The sequence below is a fragment of the Microtus ochrogaster genome, unplaced genomic scaffold (assembly GCF_000317375.1).
Source record: "Microtus ochrogaster isolate Prairie Vole_2 unplaced genomic scaffold, MicOch1.0 UNK14, whole genome shotgun sequence".
In the NCBI taxonomy this organism is placed as follows: domain Eukaryota; kingdom Metazoa; phylum Chordata; class Mammalia; order Rodentia; family Cricetidae; genus Microtus; species Microtus ochrogaster.
In genome coordinates, this window is record NW_004949112.1 from 7,166,847 (window position 1) to 7,180,302 (window position 13,456).

At 45.6% G+C, this 13,456-nt stretch overlaps 1 protein-coding gene across 1 annotated transcript in view; it reads left to right on the forward strand.

The window, feature by feature from the left end:
* The window catches only part of LOC101985386 (myeloid cell surface antigen CD33-like), a 2,941-nt gene extending 2,222 nt beyond the window's left edge, over positions 1 to 719 (forward strand). The window contains exon 4 of the mRNA XM_013353631.1: positions 647 to 719. Coding sequence (XP_013209085.1) covers positions 647 to 719 — 73 coding nt within the window. The remainder of the gene's footprint in view (positions 1 to 646) is intronic.
* The last annotated feature ends 12,737 nt before the right edge of the window (positions 720 to 13,456 follow it).

Genomic DNA, 13,456 nt, shown 5'->3' on the forward strand with positions numbered 1-13,456 from the left:
AGAGAGAGAGAGAGAGAGAAAGAAGAAAGAAAGAAAGAAAGAAAGAAAGAAAGAAAGAAAGAAAGAAAGAAAGAAAGAGAGAGACTGGATTTATTAGAGTGGATTACAGGTTATGGTCTCTGGTCTGACTATTTCAACAATGCCTGTCTTCTGACAGAAAGTCCAAGAGTTCAACATTTGTTCAGTCCATGAGGTTGGATATCTCAGCTGGTCTTTAGTATACACTGGCATCCCAAAGAAGTAGGCTCTGATACCTGTGAAGGAGTGAACTTCCCAAGCAGAGCGAGAGCAAGCAGGCAAAGGGCAAGAGCTTTCTTCTTCCATGTCTTTTTTAGAGAGTGCCACCAGAAGGTGTGGCCCAGATTGGAGGTAGATCTCCCCATATCAAAAGATCTGGATTTAGAGTGGGTCTTTCCACCTTAAATGTGTCAATCAAGAAAAATCCCCGACAGTAGTGCCCAGCCGCTTGGCTTAATTCCAACAGCCTTCACAAGAAGAAGGCTGTCTCCCACAGCTGGGTCCTGCCATCTGGGTGCCTAGCTCCCTCTCAGCCACCCTTCCAGCCCATGACTGGGGCTCAGGGGAAGTGACTGCTGTACCTGGTCCCTTTCATGCCCACATTGAAGGCTCTGGTCTCTTCACTCAGCATAAAAGCCCAGAGGAGGAAAGTAGAGAGGCCAGCAACACAGGTGGACTACACGGAAACTGCCATGGATTAGTCTCTCAGGTGAGTGATGTGGAAGCCGCCCAGCTTTAGTGTTCCTTGGGACTCTTTCCTGTGATGGACCCAATATGGCCTGGCTTCGCATGGCCACTGGTGACCCGCTACCCTCCCCCATGGTGCTCCTGGATTAGCAGCTCCATCTCTTTCCAGAGCTGGCTGGTAATCTGGGAATCTCTGCTGTCGCCTCTCTGTACCCCTCACTCCATGTCCCATACTGACCCCGTTATCCACCCAATCTTGATCATCCTTGAACTTTATCTTCCCCTGGCCGCCGACTCTTTCTCACCTCCTGCCTCTGTAGCAGGGCCCCAGAACTTAGTATACCTGACTCCATAATGGGACTACCATTCAGGCCATAAAACTCAGCACATGGTCAGCACCACCTACCAAAATTAAAACAAAAATCTAATCCATCAAAGTCCATAGTTCTGCTAATGTTGTCTTTTGGCCTCTGTAATTCTGCTTCTGGTTAACTGTTCTTGTTAACAAAGTATGTCAACCAAGAACAGTGTTCGGGGGCTTAAAAGCTCACACTGAGAATGTCTTGGTGCTGCACTGGGATCCTGAACACCCAGTGTAGTCTCTGGTCAACTAATATAGATTTTTCTCTTAGTTTAAACCAAGTAGTCTGCTCTGGTAGGTACCCCCACAACATTTCTGGAAGTTCTACCAAGATCCCCAGAGATACTGGGGGTCTCAGAGCCCCCTTGAAATGAGAAAGAGTGTGGTGGCCAAAGAGCTCCTAGGGGGTACATATCCTGAGTTCCAGGTCTGCAAGACTCTCTTGGATCAGTTACTGCCTAACACTTCAGAGAAGCTGGACACCTCCTCTCCAAAATGAAACGAACGAGAAAGTCATCAGCAGAGTTAAGTCTGCCTAAGGGGCCTTCTGTTTGGACACAGGAGAGATCAGACATGGCTGCTGATCCAGTGTCCGGGAACCATGTGAGATGTCAGTGGATTCCCACCATCTGTTTGGGTGTATGAATGTGTGGGGGTCACACCTGGTTGTCCTCTCTCTCTCTCTCTCTCTCTCTCTCTCTCTCTCTCTCTCTCTCTCTCCCTCCCTCCCTTCCCCTCCTTCCCTCCCTCCCCTCTTCTTGTTCTTGTTCTTCTACATCTTCCTTTCTCTCTCTCTCTCTCAGAGGGTCTATGTGTTTCTGTCAGTTGTTTCCCTGTATTGATCAGTGGCTTTCTTTGGTGTGAGAATCCCCTGGCTTGAGACCTGCGACCCTCTTGTTGGAGACCCAAATCCTTTTGTCTCTGTCAGGTTGCCCAGAGAAATACCCCATCCCACTCCTGAAAGAACAACCTTCACCTGTCTGCCCCACTTCAGGACTGAGAGTACTTGCTTGTTTTGTTGCTTGACTCCTGCTCAGTGTTGGTCCCTGTGAGGAGATGGAAGGGGCTGGACCTCGCATCCAAAACACCTGCTATTTACTATACCAGGAAGGAGGAAATACTTCCCCAGTGAGCAGTCCCTCTGCTCTGTGCCTGCTCTAACCAGCCCTAAAGAAGGGGGAAGTTGCCCTGGGTGAGCCCCAAGGAAAAGAGAAAACTCTGTTCCTTTCTCTTTCATGATTTATGTCTTCTTTTCAATTAGTGATCTGTATAGTTGGAAAACACCATTCTCTGAAAAAAAGTAAAGAACCCAACCCTGGGCCAGGCTGGGGGATCAATGTCAGACAGTGCAGCTGGACAAAACAGATTTTTCCCTTATGACCAACACTGACCAAGGAATCTTTAAACAATTTCCACTAGGTTCTTTTTAGAAGAATTAAAGACAGGTGCTAAAAAGATTTCTCTCATCACCTAGTTGGCTCCAGATATTAGAAAAAAATTATAAAAGTTTTAAAATGTTAAAAATATAAATGGGTCTCAATTGCAGGAGGTAGCTCAAAAGGTGTTTGACAATAGGCAACTGACTGAAATGAGACCTTTAGTGTAAACCAAAAGCCACTGTCACCTTCTCTGTAATGAGACTCAGTTAGACTGACAGACACCCAGCGAAATTGTGGTGTCTTACCCTCCTAGCTGCAAGTTCTGCCTACAGTCAAAGGATACAGTGGGTTATTTCTTAGATTGAAGACAAAGATTCCTGAGGTTATAGGTGGAAATCAACTTCCGGGATCGACCCAACACCAAGTTCCTAAGCTTGTTCAGCTAACCAGTTCAGCTACTCCATATTAGAAACAATACCCAATGACCCTGGGAACAAAAGGGAAATTGCAGTCCATGTTGCCTGGCTTTGAGAGATGGGCACCCTGGTATCCTTCTATCCTGGAATACTCCTCTCCTACCTGTGATGAAACCTGGGACCTCTGGTTCTCACGAGTCTGATTCTTCTAGAAAATTAAGTGTACACTGTCTTAAGACCTTAGCCTCCCACTGGCAGAGGTGAGTCAACCATGTTTGCTTTTACATAGACAGACCTAGAGGGATGTTACAGCAGGCAGTATACTTGAACCAGGTTGTCCCAAGGATTTAAAGACACTAAATGCATTCCTCCTTCCCTTCTGTCAGGGATTTCTTAGGAAAATAGATCATAAAAGGGCCACTGAGGGGCTGCCGCAAGAGTTACAGACATTGGGCTAGAGAATACCAACTAAGAAGAAAGCCCAGCTCCACACATAAGAGGCTGCCGATCTTGAGTCCCAGTTGAGGGCAGGCAAAGGGAGCCTGTCTCAGAGTAAGATGCTGCCATCCTTCAGATCCCAGCTCCAAAGACTGAGACAGGCTTGAGAGTTCCTAAGCGCAGCTTCTGGATGCCAGAGTCTGTGGAAATAGCAAGGGCTCTCTTTACATACTAACACAAAGAGGGGCACTCATTGAGCCCCAAACCTAAACTGAGACCTAACAAAAAGCAGTTGAGACTTATGAAACATTCCTGATGTATGCTACAGCCCTAGCCCTTCCAGATGTCTCAAAAGATTTTCCATCTGTTTGCCCACAAACAAAAGACTGTAATGTTTTTTGTAATAAAGAGGTCTTTTTAAAATTTTATTTATTTATTTTTACTTAAAATTTTCCACCTCTTCCCCTCCTCTTATTTTCCTACCCCTCCCCCCATCCCCCTCTCCTTCTCTCTCCAGTTCAAAGAGCAGTCAGGGTTCCCTGCCCCGTGGGAAGTCCAAGGCCCAAATAATAAAGAGGTCTTAACCCACACTCTGGGGCCACGAAAACCTTGCTGTACAATGAATGGCATGAAGAGCAGAGGGGCCTTCTTGATACTCTGATGACATACCCCAACCCAGCGCTGCTTGAGACTCCTTGGTAAAGAAGAAACGGACGGTTCAAACCCAAAGGTTGATGGAGGACAACAGAGGGAGATAGCATTCTCCCAGAAACAACTGGCGGGACTCTGGGACTGGCCTTTGTCAGGCTGCTCAGACCAGCTAGGTTGTACAGCTAGCTCAGGATGCCTCAGGCAGATTCCATTGTTGTGTCTAAGTAGATCCAAGCCAGAAAACCCGTATACAGGAAGGGTTCTGGATGAGAGATCAACACTCTGGTGTGCTCTGAGAATACCGACTTCACAGTGATCTGGCATGCCAGGGGCAGATGAAAATACTTGAGGGTTTTTATAGAAACCAGCGATCTTTTCTGGATGGGTAAATGCATTCCCCACCTGGGCTGAAACTGCTCAGATTGTAAGTAGAAGCTTAAAAGTCCCTCCAAGACTGGTTTCCTGATTTGGCCCACTCCTGACAGTGGCCTGGCTTTCAAAGTCAAAACCTGTTAATAGCTAAAGCTTTAGAAATACACTGAAAACTTCACTGTGCCTATAGAACTCAGTGTCCTGGGAAGGTAGAAAAAAAATAGAATGTTATAAAAAAATAAAACTATAACAAAACTCTCTTCAGAGTCCAGAGAAGGGTGGATAGACCTCTTTCCTTGGCTTCAAGCCTGCTATACCCCATTAGGAAGGGATTTACCCCATGAGACTATATTTGGAAGACCTCCTCCACTGCATCCCAGGCCCAGAGACCAGCAGTTGGCAGAACCCTCTAACCATTTTTTTTCTTAAGTCACAACAGAACCTCCAGTCCTCCAAAAAGTGCATTTGCTGGGCTATCTGAGAGACCCATCTGACCTCCAAGTACAAGCTTCTCCTTGCTGGAGTCTGCTGATACTCTCTGGTTCTAGCAGGTAGCCAAAGGGGCACTGGAACCACTTAGAAATGACCTTACCAGGAGATTCTCTCCATTCCTGTGGCTGTGAAGATAGCTGGCATTGCACGATGGATCCACCACATCCAGGTCAAGCAAATAGAAGCCATGGACGATGATGCCAACTGGACTGTGTCTGGACTATGGACACATTAAAACTAAGGTTTCACTGGGCCCCAGGCCTTTTCACTCCCTGTCCCTCTACCTCCTCCTGAGTCTTATGCTTTGTTCTGTGGTCTGAAGGGTATGAGTATAGAGTTATGGTCTGACCCCTACAGGCCTCAGGCCTGGACCTACAACTGAGAAAGACAGATACAGGATATGTATTGGCTAGTTGACTATAGGCCAGCAACCCACATTCATCTTGAACTTTGCTCGCTGATCCCCACTTTAACTGTTTGGTTGTATTGAAACAAAGCAAAGATAGGGGGGATTATCTTTTGAGATAGAAATACTGAGTTTACAATTCTATGCATGCCCTAAGGCTGGGCCCCTTAGGTGTCAGGAACAAAGGTGTTTCCAATTCAAAAACTGTAGTTAGAAAAACCTGAAAAATACTTTTAAAAGATTCCAGTCTTTGGAAAACTTGGAGGATCACTCTATACCATAGGAAGGGACCCTGGGAATAGAGTTATTAATTCCCAGCCAGAAATCAGCCAGGATTGCTGGTTATGCTTAGATACCCAGCTTCCATACTAGATAGGATAGGAACTAACCAGCCTGTTAGCCCATTGAGTGACAACTCACTGTGACTGGGGACCACCCAAATTATGGGGACTTAGAAGAGACTAAAACTTGTCTACTATTCCTGAATCTTTAACCTAGGCACTTCCCTTTATTCTGACACCTGCTATTCAGCCTTGTGGGTTAACACATCTGGACACCAGCAATATTACCAAGCCCCTGAGACTAACTGGTGGGCACATACCAATGGTTTGACTAATGCTTTCCAAACTAAGGGACAGGTTGATCAGGACCTAGATGTTTTAAACACTGGAAAGGCTTCGGCTTACTGTTCCTGAGATAAAGGCAACAATAAAAAGCTTTGGAAGAAACCTGTTGTTTCTATGCTAATTAATCAGGAGTAATTAGAAAAAAAATCACGCTGTGGCTGGGGGGGGGGGGACTCAAAAAGAGAAGAGACACAGACTAAAACCAAATAATTGACACCAGTCTGTTCTCTTGGTTTGCCCCGGCCCCCACAGCTAGCTACTGTGCTGTCAGCACTGGCTGGGTCTCTACTTCTGATTGGATTAACACAGGGGTTCTGCATCTTAAACTAAAATAGTATGAGTTCACACTTTGACTGATTCACTAAGACCACTGGAGAATGTGACAGGGCCCTAGACCTTGGGAGGCCCTCAGACCTTACCACAGCTGACTTCTTGAGGAGTACCACTTAGGCCGTAAAATTCAGCATCGTCAATAATACAGACAAAATAAAGACCCAGTCTATCCAAGTCCATGCCTTTTGGCTTCTGTAATTCTGCTTCTGGCTAACTATTCTTGTTAACTGAGTGCGCCAACCCAGACCAGTATGTCTGTGCTTCAAAGCTCACACTGGGGAAAGTTCAGTGTTACATTGGGATCGCAAATACCCAGGGTAGCTGCTGGCCAATTAATAAAGATTTTCTATTGGCTTAAACCCATGCCCAAGCAGTCTTCTCTGGTGGGTACCCCACAATACCTTTGTGTCTCCCTAGCACCGGCTCCAGGGTATACTTGTGGATGCAGGCATCACCCTCTCCCACCATAGTCTGAGCACTTTGTGTTCGTGCTATGGACAGAGACTGAAAACCATGACAGCTTACTCTGGGGGCCTCATGGTGTCTTCACTCTGAGCTCCCCCATCCTGCATGATGATCCTGTCACCCTGCCTACCCCACCTTTCTGCACCAGAGACTGTGCCTGTGCTGGGCCCACTCCTCAATAGCCTTCCACCTTCCTCAAGCTTGGTCTGTGTGGTGTGGGAAGTCCTTCTGCCATGTCTTGCTTTTATTAGTTAATGAATAAAGAAACTGCTTTGAATCTATAGCAGGGCAGAACAGAACTAGGCAGTGAAAACTAAACTGAATGCTGGGAGAAAAAAGGCGGAGTTGCGAGATGCCATAGCTACCAGAGGGGAAAGACACGAGCTGCCAGTTGGAACCTTGCCAGTAGGCCATGAGCCTCGTGGTAAAATATGAAATAATAGAAATGGGTTAATTCTAGATGGAACAGCTAGCTAGCAATGCACTTAAGCTATTGGCCAGTCTTGCAAATAATATAGTTTCTGAGTGATTATTTCAGGCATAAGCGGCCATGAACAAATGAGAAGCCTATGTCTATGTGTCACTTTGGGTGATGAGGGCTGTGATGACACCAGCCACTAAGTGTGCACCATCTTGGTGAATAATACTGTGCTCCTTCCAGGGACTAGCAGAGATGCACCCCAATTTCTGTCAGGAAGAAATTGTCAAACTCATTATCATAACTGGAACGAAAAAATAAACACAACTAATTAGGACAAATCAGGGGATGATGGGTAAAGTTCAGAGAAATCATGCAGGAGAGGGCCTGGTGACTGGGGACAGTCTTCTAATCTGAAAACATCAGGGGTGATGGCAGGAGTAAAGATGTCTGGTGCATTTCCTGGAGGGAAGTGTCCCAGGGGAAAGACAGTGCAATGACTCAGAGGCAGAAACAGCATGCTTAGCTCAGCAGATCGTGTGGGGACTTGTGTTTGGTACATCATGTCACCCACAGAAAAAGATGGCTGTTCAGAGCAGAGAATGGCAGGATGCCGAACAAGAGGACTTCAGGGTGAGGCAAGAATGCAAAGCCCTTGAGGAGAACAAAGCTATATGAATTTTCACTTTAACAGGCTTCTAAGGCTGCCCTGCTGAGAACCACACAAGGCAGATTGTCTTAGGGTTCCTATTGCTGTGAAGAGACATCATGACCTTGGCAATTCTTATAAAGAAAACAATGAATTTGGGGTGGCTTGCTTACTGTTCAGAGGTTTCATGATAGGGCTCGTAGGGGCGTGATAGCAAACATGGTCCTGGCTACATCTTGACCAGAAGGCCGCAAGAAGTTGACTGACATCAGGTGGTATCTTGAGTATATGAATCCCCAAGTGTATCCTCCCACAAGGCCACACCCACTCCAACAAAGCCACACATCCTAATATGAGATTGTGGGATTATGGGATTATGGGGGCCACACAAACTACCACACAGATCCTAGGGCTGCAAAGAGAAGGGTATGTCCATAGGCTTTTCACCATTGTGACAAAACACCCGAAGGCTGAACGGGTTAGTCTGAGTCAGGGTTTGAGTCTGCACTACTGTTTATTGGCCGACAGTAACAGAGGACACTAGGGGGTAAATGCATGCTGAAGGAGGTCTGCTCTCCTCATGGTTGCTGGGAAGCAAGGGAGAACAAGGTCTGGGGAGGGACCATTCCATACTCAGACTTTACTTAAGGAGAAGGAGCTGCTGCATCCTAGAGGAGGTGATGGTAGCCTGAACCAGGCAGGTCCTATGAGGATGTGTGTTTAGTCCATGTGGAAGGTCAGGCGAAGGGATTTTAGGTGCCCTGTGTGTATGATGGGGCATTCACTTGCTTAGCTGAGCAGTCCTGCAGTTTGAACCAATTCCATTTATGTATTTTAGCTTATCCTATTCTTGGGGTAGGGGTAGGTCATATTCAAGTACATTTAGTTTTACTAATCTGTGGTCCAAACCTGCCATTTGTTCTCTAGTGGTATTTGTAGGAGTTTTTTTTTTAAAAGTGATGGGTTCATTTTCAAAATGAAATGCCTTGAGCTACAGGTGAACAAAAAGATTTGTCCCCTGCTATAGTATGGTAGTCTACCCACCCCGACCCAAACTAAAAGAGTAGAGCAGAGAGTTACTAACAGCCAAGCTTCCCTGTCACCTAAATATGTGACAGGGTCATGTACCCAATAAGCTTCACCATGCTGTGTTTTATCTACAGGCACAGGGGCTGCTCCTTAATCTACTGCTATTTCAACCAGCAATTGTGACTCAATAGTCAAGCCCCTGCTGCTTGGACTGCAGCCTAGCAGGATTCTGTTCCCACAGGAGCTGGCTCTGCTGCTGCCACTAAAGGTAGCTTTAACTAAATCTCCACCATTCTCTTTATAAATAAAACTCGAGGTAATACTCTGCTAGCGCAAAGAGGTTGAGTGGCATCTAGTTAACCTTCTGTCATTGCTGGTATCTTCCAAAGGGCCTGTTCTTATGCTCAGAAAAGCAAAAAACAAAGATAAACCTGCACCACTCAAAGCCCCTTGGTACTGCTTCTGGTGAGTCAGCCTCTCTGTCTCTGTCTCTGTCTCTGTCTCTGTCTCTGTCTCTGTCTCCCTCTCTGTCTGTCTGTCTCTTCCACATGCCATCTGATGTTCTGTGACTACGTTCTGTCAGTTAGTTACTAATTCAGCCTTCTGACCCAAGGTTAATTTTATTTAATTAATACAAAAGCAAACTCAGGGTTAATAGTGATCGAATGAATATCCCCCAAAAATGTTGCTTCTCCCGTGCTAGTTATTATGAAGTGAGAGCCCAGGTTTCTCACAGCATTGATTAAACCAAGTCCCACATTTTATGATTTTATCTATTCTGCGCTGTTCCTGTATAGTGCCCAAGACCACTCACAGAGCGTGTTCTGATGGGGCCATGGGAACTGGGGTGAGGTCACCAGGTTGGAAGAAGGGATGTGGGTTGGGAGAGTACGGGCACCCCTGTGATAAGTGTAGTCAGATAAACAACTAAATGATGTAATTTTGGGGAAAACGGGTAGAATTGGAGATTGGTATGCTAAGCAGAGCAAGCTGGACCAGAAAGGCACAAATGCTATACTTCTCTCATACATGGAATGTAGGTTTCTTTACGTGCACAGACACACATGATATGAAAGCTGATCAGAGACAGAAAAAAAAAAAGTGACAGGGAAGATGGGAGAAGATAATGGGAATGTGTATGAGCAAAAATGTGTAGTGTACTACACTGGAAGATTAGTAAACCTTCCCTTTGCAGACTGAGCACACATTGATAAATACAATTAAAAATAGAAAAGGCTACTGCAACAGTGCAGCTCCTCTGTCTTCCTTCTTCCCTGGGCCGGCCAGGGATGTTTAGTGGATGCGGCCCCATGAGCTTCTGATGGCCTCTGACACAGTCACACACAGCAGGTGTCTAAAACACAGATGGTTCCCTCTTTCAGTGCAGCAGACCAGGAACTGAGATTGGAGTGCCTGTGGTAAAGTCAGTGTCACATGGGTAACTGTCCCTGTAGAGAGAGCTAGGAACTGGTATTTACCCCTTATCTCTCTGGGAGGTGGAGGTGCTGGCCTCCTGTCTCTGCCTTTGTAGTCATATGAACCCCCGGGACACCAGTGATTGGATGTGAGGAACAACTATGTGATGCAGGATGGCCCCCACTGTGCAAGATCCTCCATGGAAACACAGAACCCGGGTTTCACCTTGAGTACTGCAGAAATTGGGTGGGTGTTGTGTCTCGTGCCTGTCATTTTGGCATTTGAGAGTTGGAAATAGAATGATCAGGAGTTCAAGCTCATCCTCACCTACAAAACTGTTCAAGGTCAGCCTGCATCGGCTGCAACCCTACCCTAAAGAAGACTGTAAACAAGTAGAAAGAGACTTCCTTGTTTCCTTTTTAAAGCAGTGGCTTCACAATAAAGGAATAATAATTGCATTTGAAAATAGTTCAGGGAGCTGGGCTGCGGTGGCACACACCTTTAATCCCAACACTTGGGAGACAAAGACTGGCAGATCTCTGAGTTCAAGGCCAACCTGATCTACAGAGTGAGTTCCAGGACAGCCAGGGCTACACAAAGAAACCCTGTCTTGAAAAACCAAAATTAGTAGTAGTAGTAGTAATTGCTATTATTCAGGGATATGGACAGACAGCTCTCCAAATCCAAACACACAGTTAATACCGACATGACAAAATGCTCAAACATAACTAGGCATTTTAAATATAAGTCAGAGGCTAGGAATGCAGCACAGGTGGAAGAGAACTGGTCTAGGATGCACGGAACCTCGGGTTTGGTCCTGGTAACATAGAAAATCAGCATGGTGGTTGTGATGCTTTGAATGAGAATAGCCCCCATGGGCTTATGTATTTGGATGATTGGTTACCAGGAAGTGACATTATTTGAAAGGAAAGGAGGTAAGGTCTTGTTGGAAGAAGTGTGTCACTGGGGGTGGGCTTTGAGGTTTTCTGAAGTCCAAGCCAGGCCCAGTGACTGTCCCTGCTGCCTGTGGATCCAGATGTAGAATGCTGAGCTCCTTCTCCAGCAGCATGTCTGCCTGGATGCCACCATGCTTCCTGACATAATGGCAATGGACTAAAACATTGATACTGTAAGCAAGCCTAAATAAACTAAGTGCTTTCCTTTGTAAGAGTTGCTGTGGTCATGGTGTCTCTTCGCAGCAATAGAACACTGGCTAAGAGTGGCCTATGCTTGTAATCCCAGTATGTGGAAGGTGGCTGCAGGAGGATCAGAAGCTCAAAGTCACCCATGACTACATAGTGAGTTCAAGGCAGACTGAGGACCATAATTACATGCATAAATATGTAAATAAAATCATGACCTTTACATTGTTCCCAGGAAAGGTATGGAATGGACAACATCATGTTAGGTGATGTAAGCCAGTATGAAATGTTTTCTGCAGTATGCAGAGTAGAAAAGTTACTGCTAAGGAGTTTGTAATCCCTGAGAAAAGACCATATACTCAATCCAATTATAATTTAAAAATGTATTTGTTACTGCCAGCAGGATGACAGGACCACAATCTCTGAGCCAAATTTGAGATGGCCATGAGAAGAGGGGTGAGGGGAGGATTTTTTTTATAGTAAGCTAAGCATTTTTATTCATTTTACATACCAACCACAGTTTCCCTCCCTCCCCTTCTCTTGCCCCCCCCCACCTTCCTTCCATCCCCTCTGCACTCCTCAGAAAGAATAAGGTCTCCCATGGGGGCTCTACAAAGCCTAGCATATCCAGGTAAGGCAGGAACAAGCCCCTCTGCCCTGTCTCAGCAAGGTATCCCACCATAGAGAATGGGCTCCAAAAAGCCACCAGGAATAAATCCTGGTTCCACTACCAGTGGTCCCACAAACAAACCCAGCCATATAACTGTCGTCTGCATTCAGAGGACCTAGTTCGGTACCATGTAGGCTCCCCAGCTGTCAATCCAGAGTCCATCAGCTCCCACTATCTCAGGTCAGCTGTCTCTGTGTGTTACCCCTCATATCCTTGACCCCACCTTGCTCATATGACCCCTCCTCCCTTTCTCCTGCTAGATTCCAGGAGCTTGGCCCAGTGTTTGGCTGTAGATCTCTGCATCTACTTCCATCAGTTACCGGATGAAGGTTCTATGATGACAATTAGGGTAGTCATCAATCTTATTACAGAAGTCTGGTTCAGGAACCCTCTCCACTATTGACAGGAGTTTTATCTGGGGTCATTCTTGTGGATTACTGTGAATTTCTCTAGCACCAAGTTTCTCCATGACCTCATAATGGTTCCTATCCAATAATATCTATCAAGATATCTCTTTCATTGTTCTTCCTCTCCATCCTTCTCCCAACTTGACCATCCCACATTCCCTCCCTTTTATCCCCCGCTCCAGTTTACCCAGGAGATCTCATCCATTTCCCCTTCCCAGGGGGATCCATGCATATCCCTCTTAGTGTCTTCCTTGCTATCTAGATTCTCGGGAGTTGTGGATTGTAGCCTGGCTATCCTTTGCTTTACACTTATGAGTGAGTACATACCATGGTTGTCTTTCTGGGTCTGTGTTACCTCGCTCAGGATGATTTTTTTCTAGTTCTATCCATTTGCCTGAAGATTTCATGAGTCATTTTTTTTTTTTTTTTAACACAGAGTAATACTCTATTGTGTAAATGTACCACATTTTCTTTATCCATTCTTCAGTTGAGGAGCATCTAGGTTGTTTCCAGGTTCTGGCTATTACAAATAATGCTGATATGAATGAACATAGTTGAGTAAGTGTCCTTGTGGTATGATTGAGCATCCTTTGGGTATGTGTCTAAGAGTGGTATTGCTGGGTCTTAAAGTAGATTAACTCCCAGTTTTCTGAGAAACTACCATACTTATTCCAAGGGGGCTGTACAAGTTTGTACTCCCACCAGCAATGAAGGAGTGTTTTCCTTACTCTACATTCTCTCCAGGATAGCTATCATCAGTGGTTTTGATCTTAGCCATTCTGACAGTTGTAAGATGGTATCTCAGAGTCATTTTGAGTTGCATTTGAGGCAAGGATTTCTAAAGGTGAAAACCACAAGAAGACCTTTGGGAACCTTCCTTTGGTCACAGAAGCCAAAAAAAGTAGTTAGTCATATCATAACAAATAGATGGCCATGGCTGTAGACTTTTGGATGAGGGTCACTGGGTCAAGGTTTCTCAGAACTTATCTTTCAGAGACAGGAATCAGGAACAAAGACTAGTGGGTAGCAAGATCAATGCTTGGCATAAAATGGGGTTCCTTTAGCCCTACTAAAGGAACTT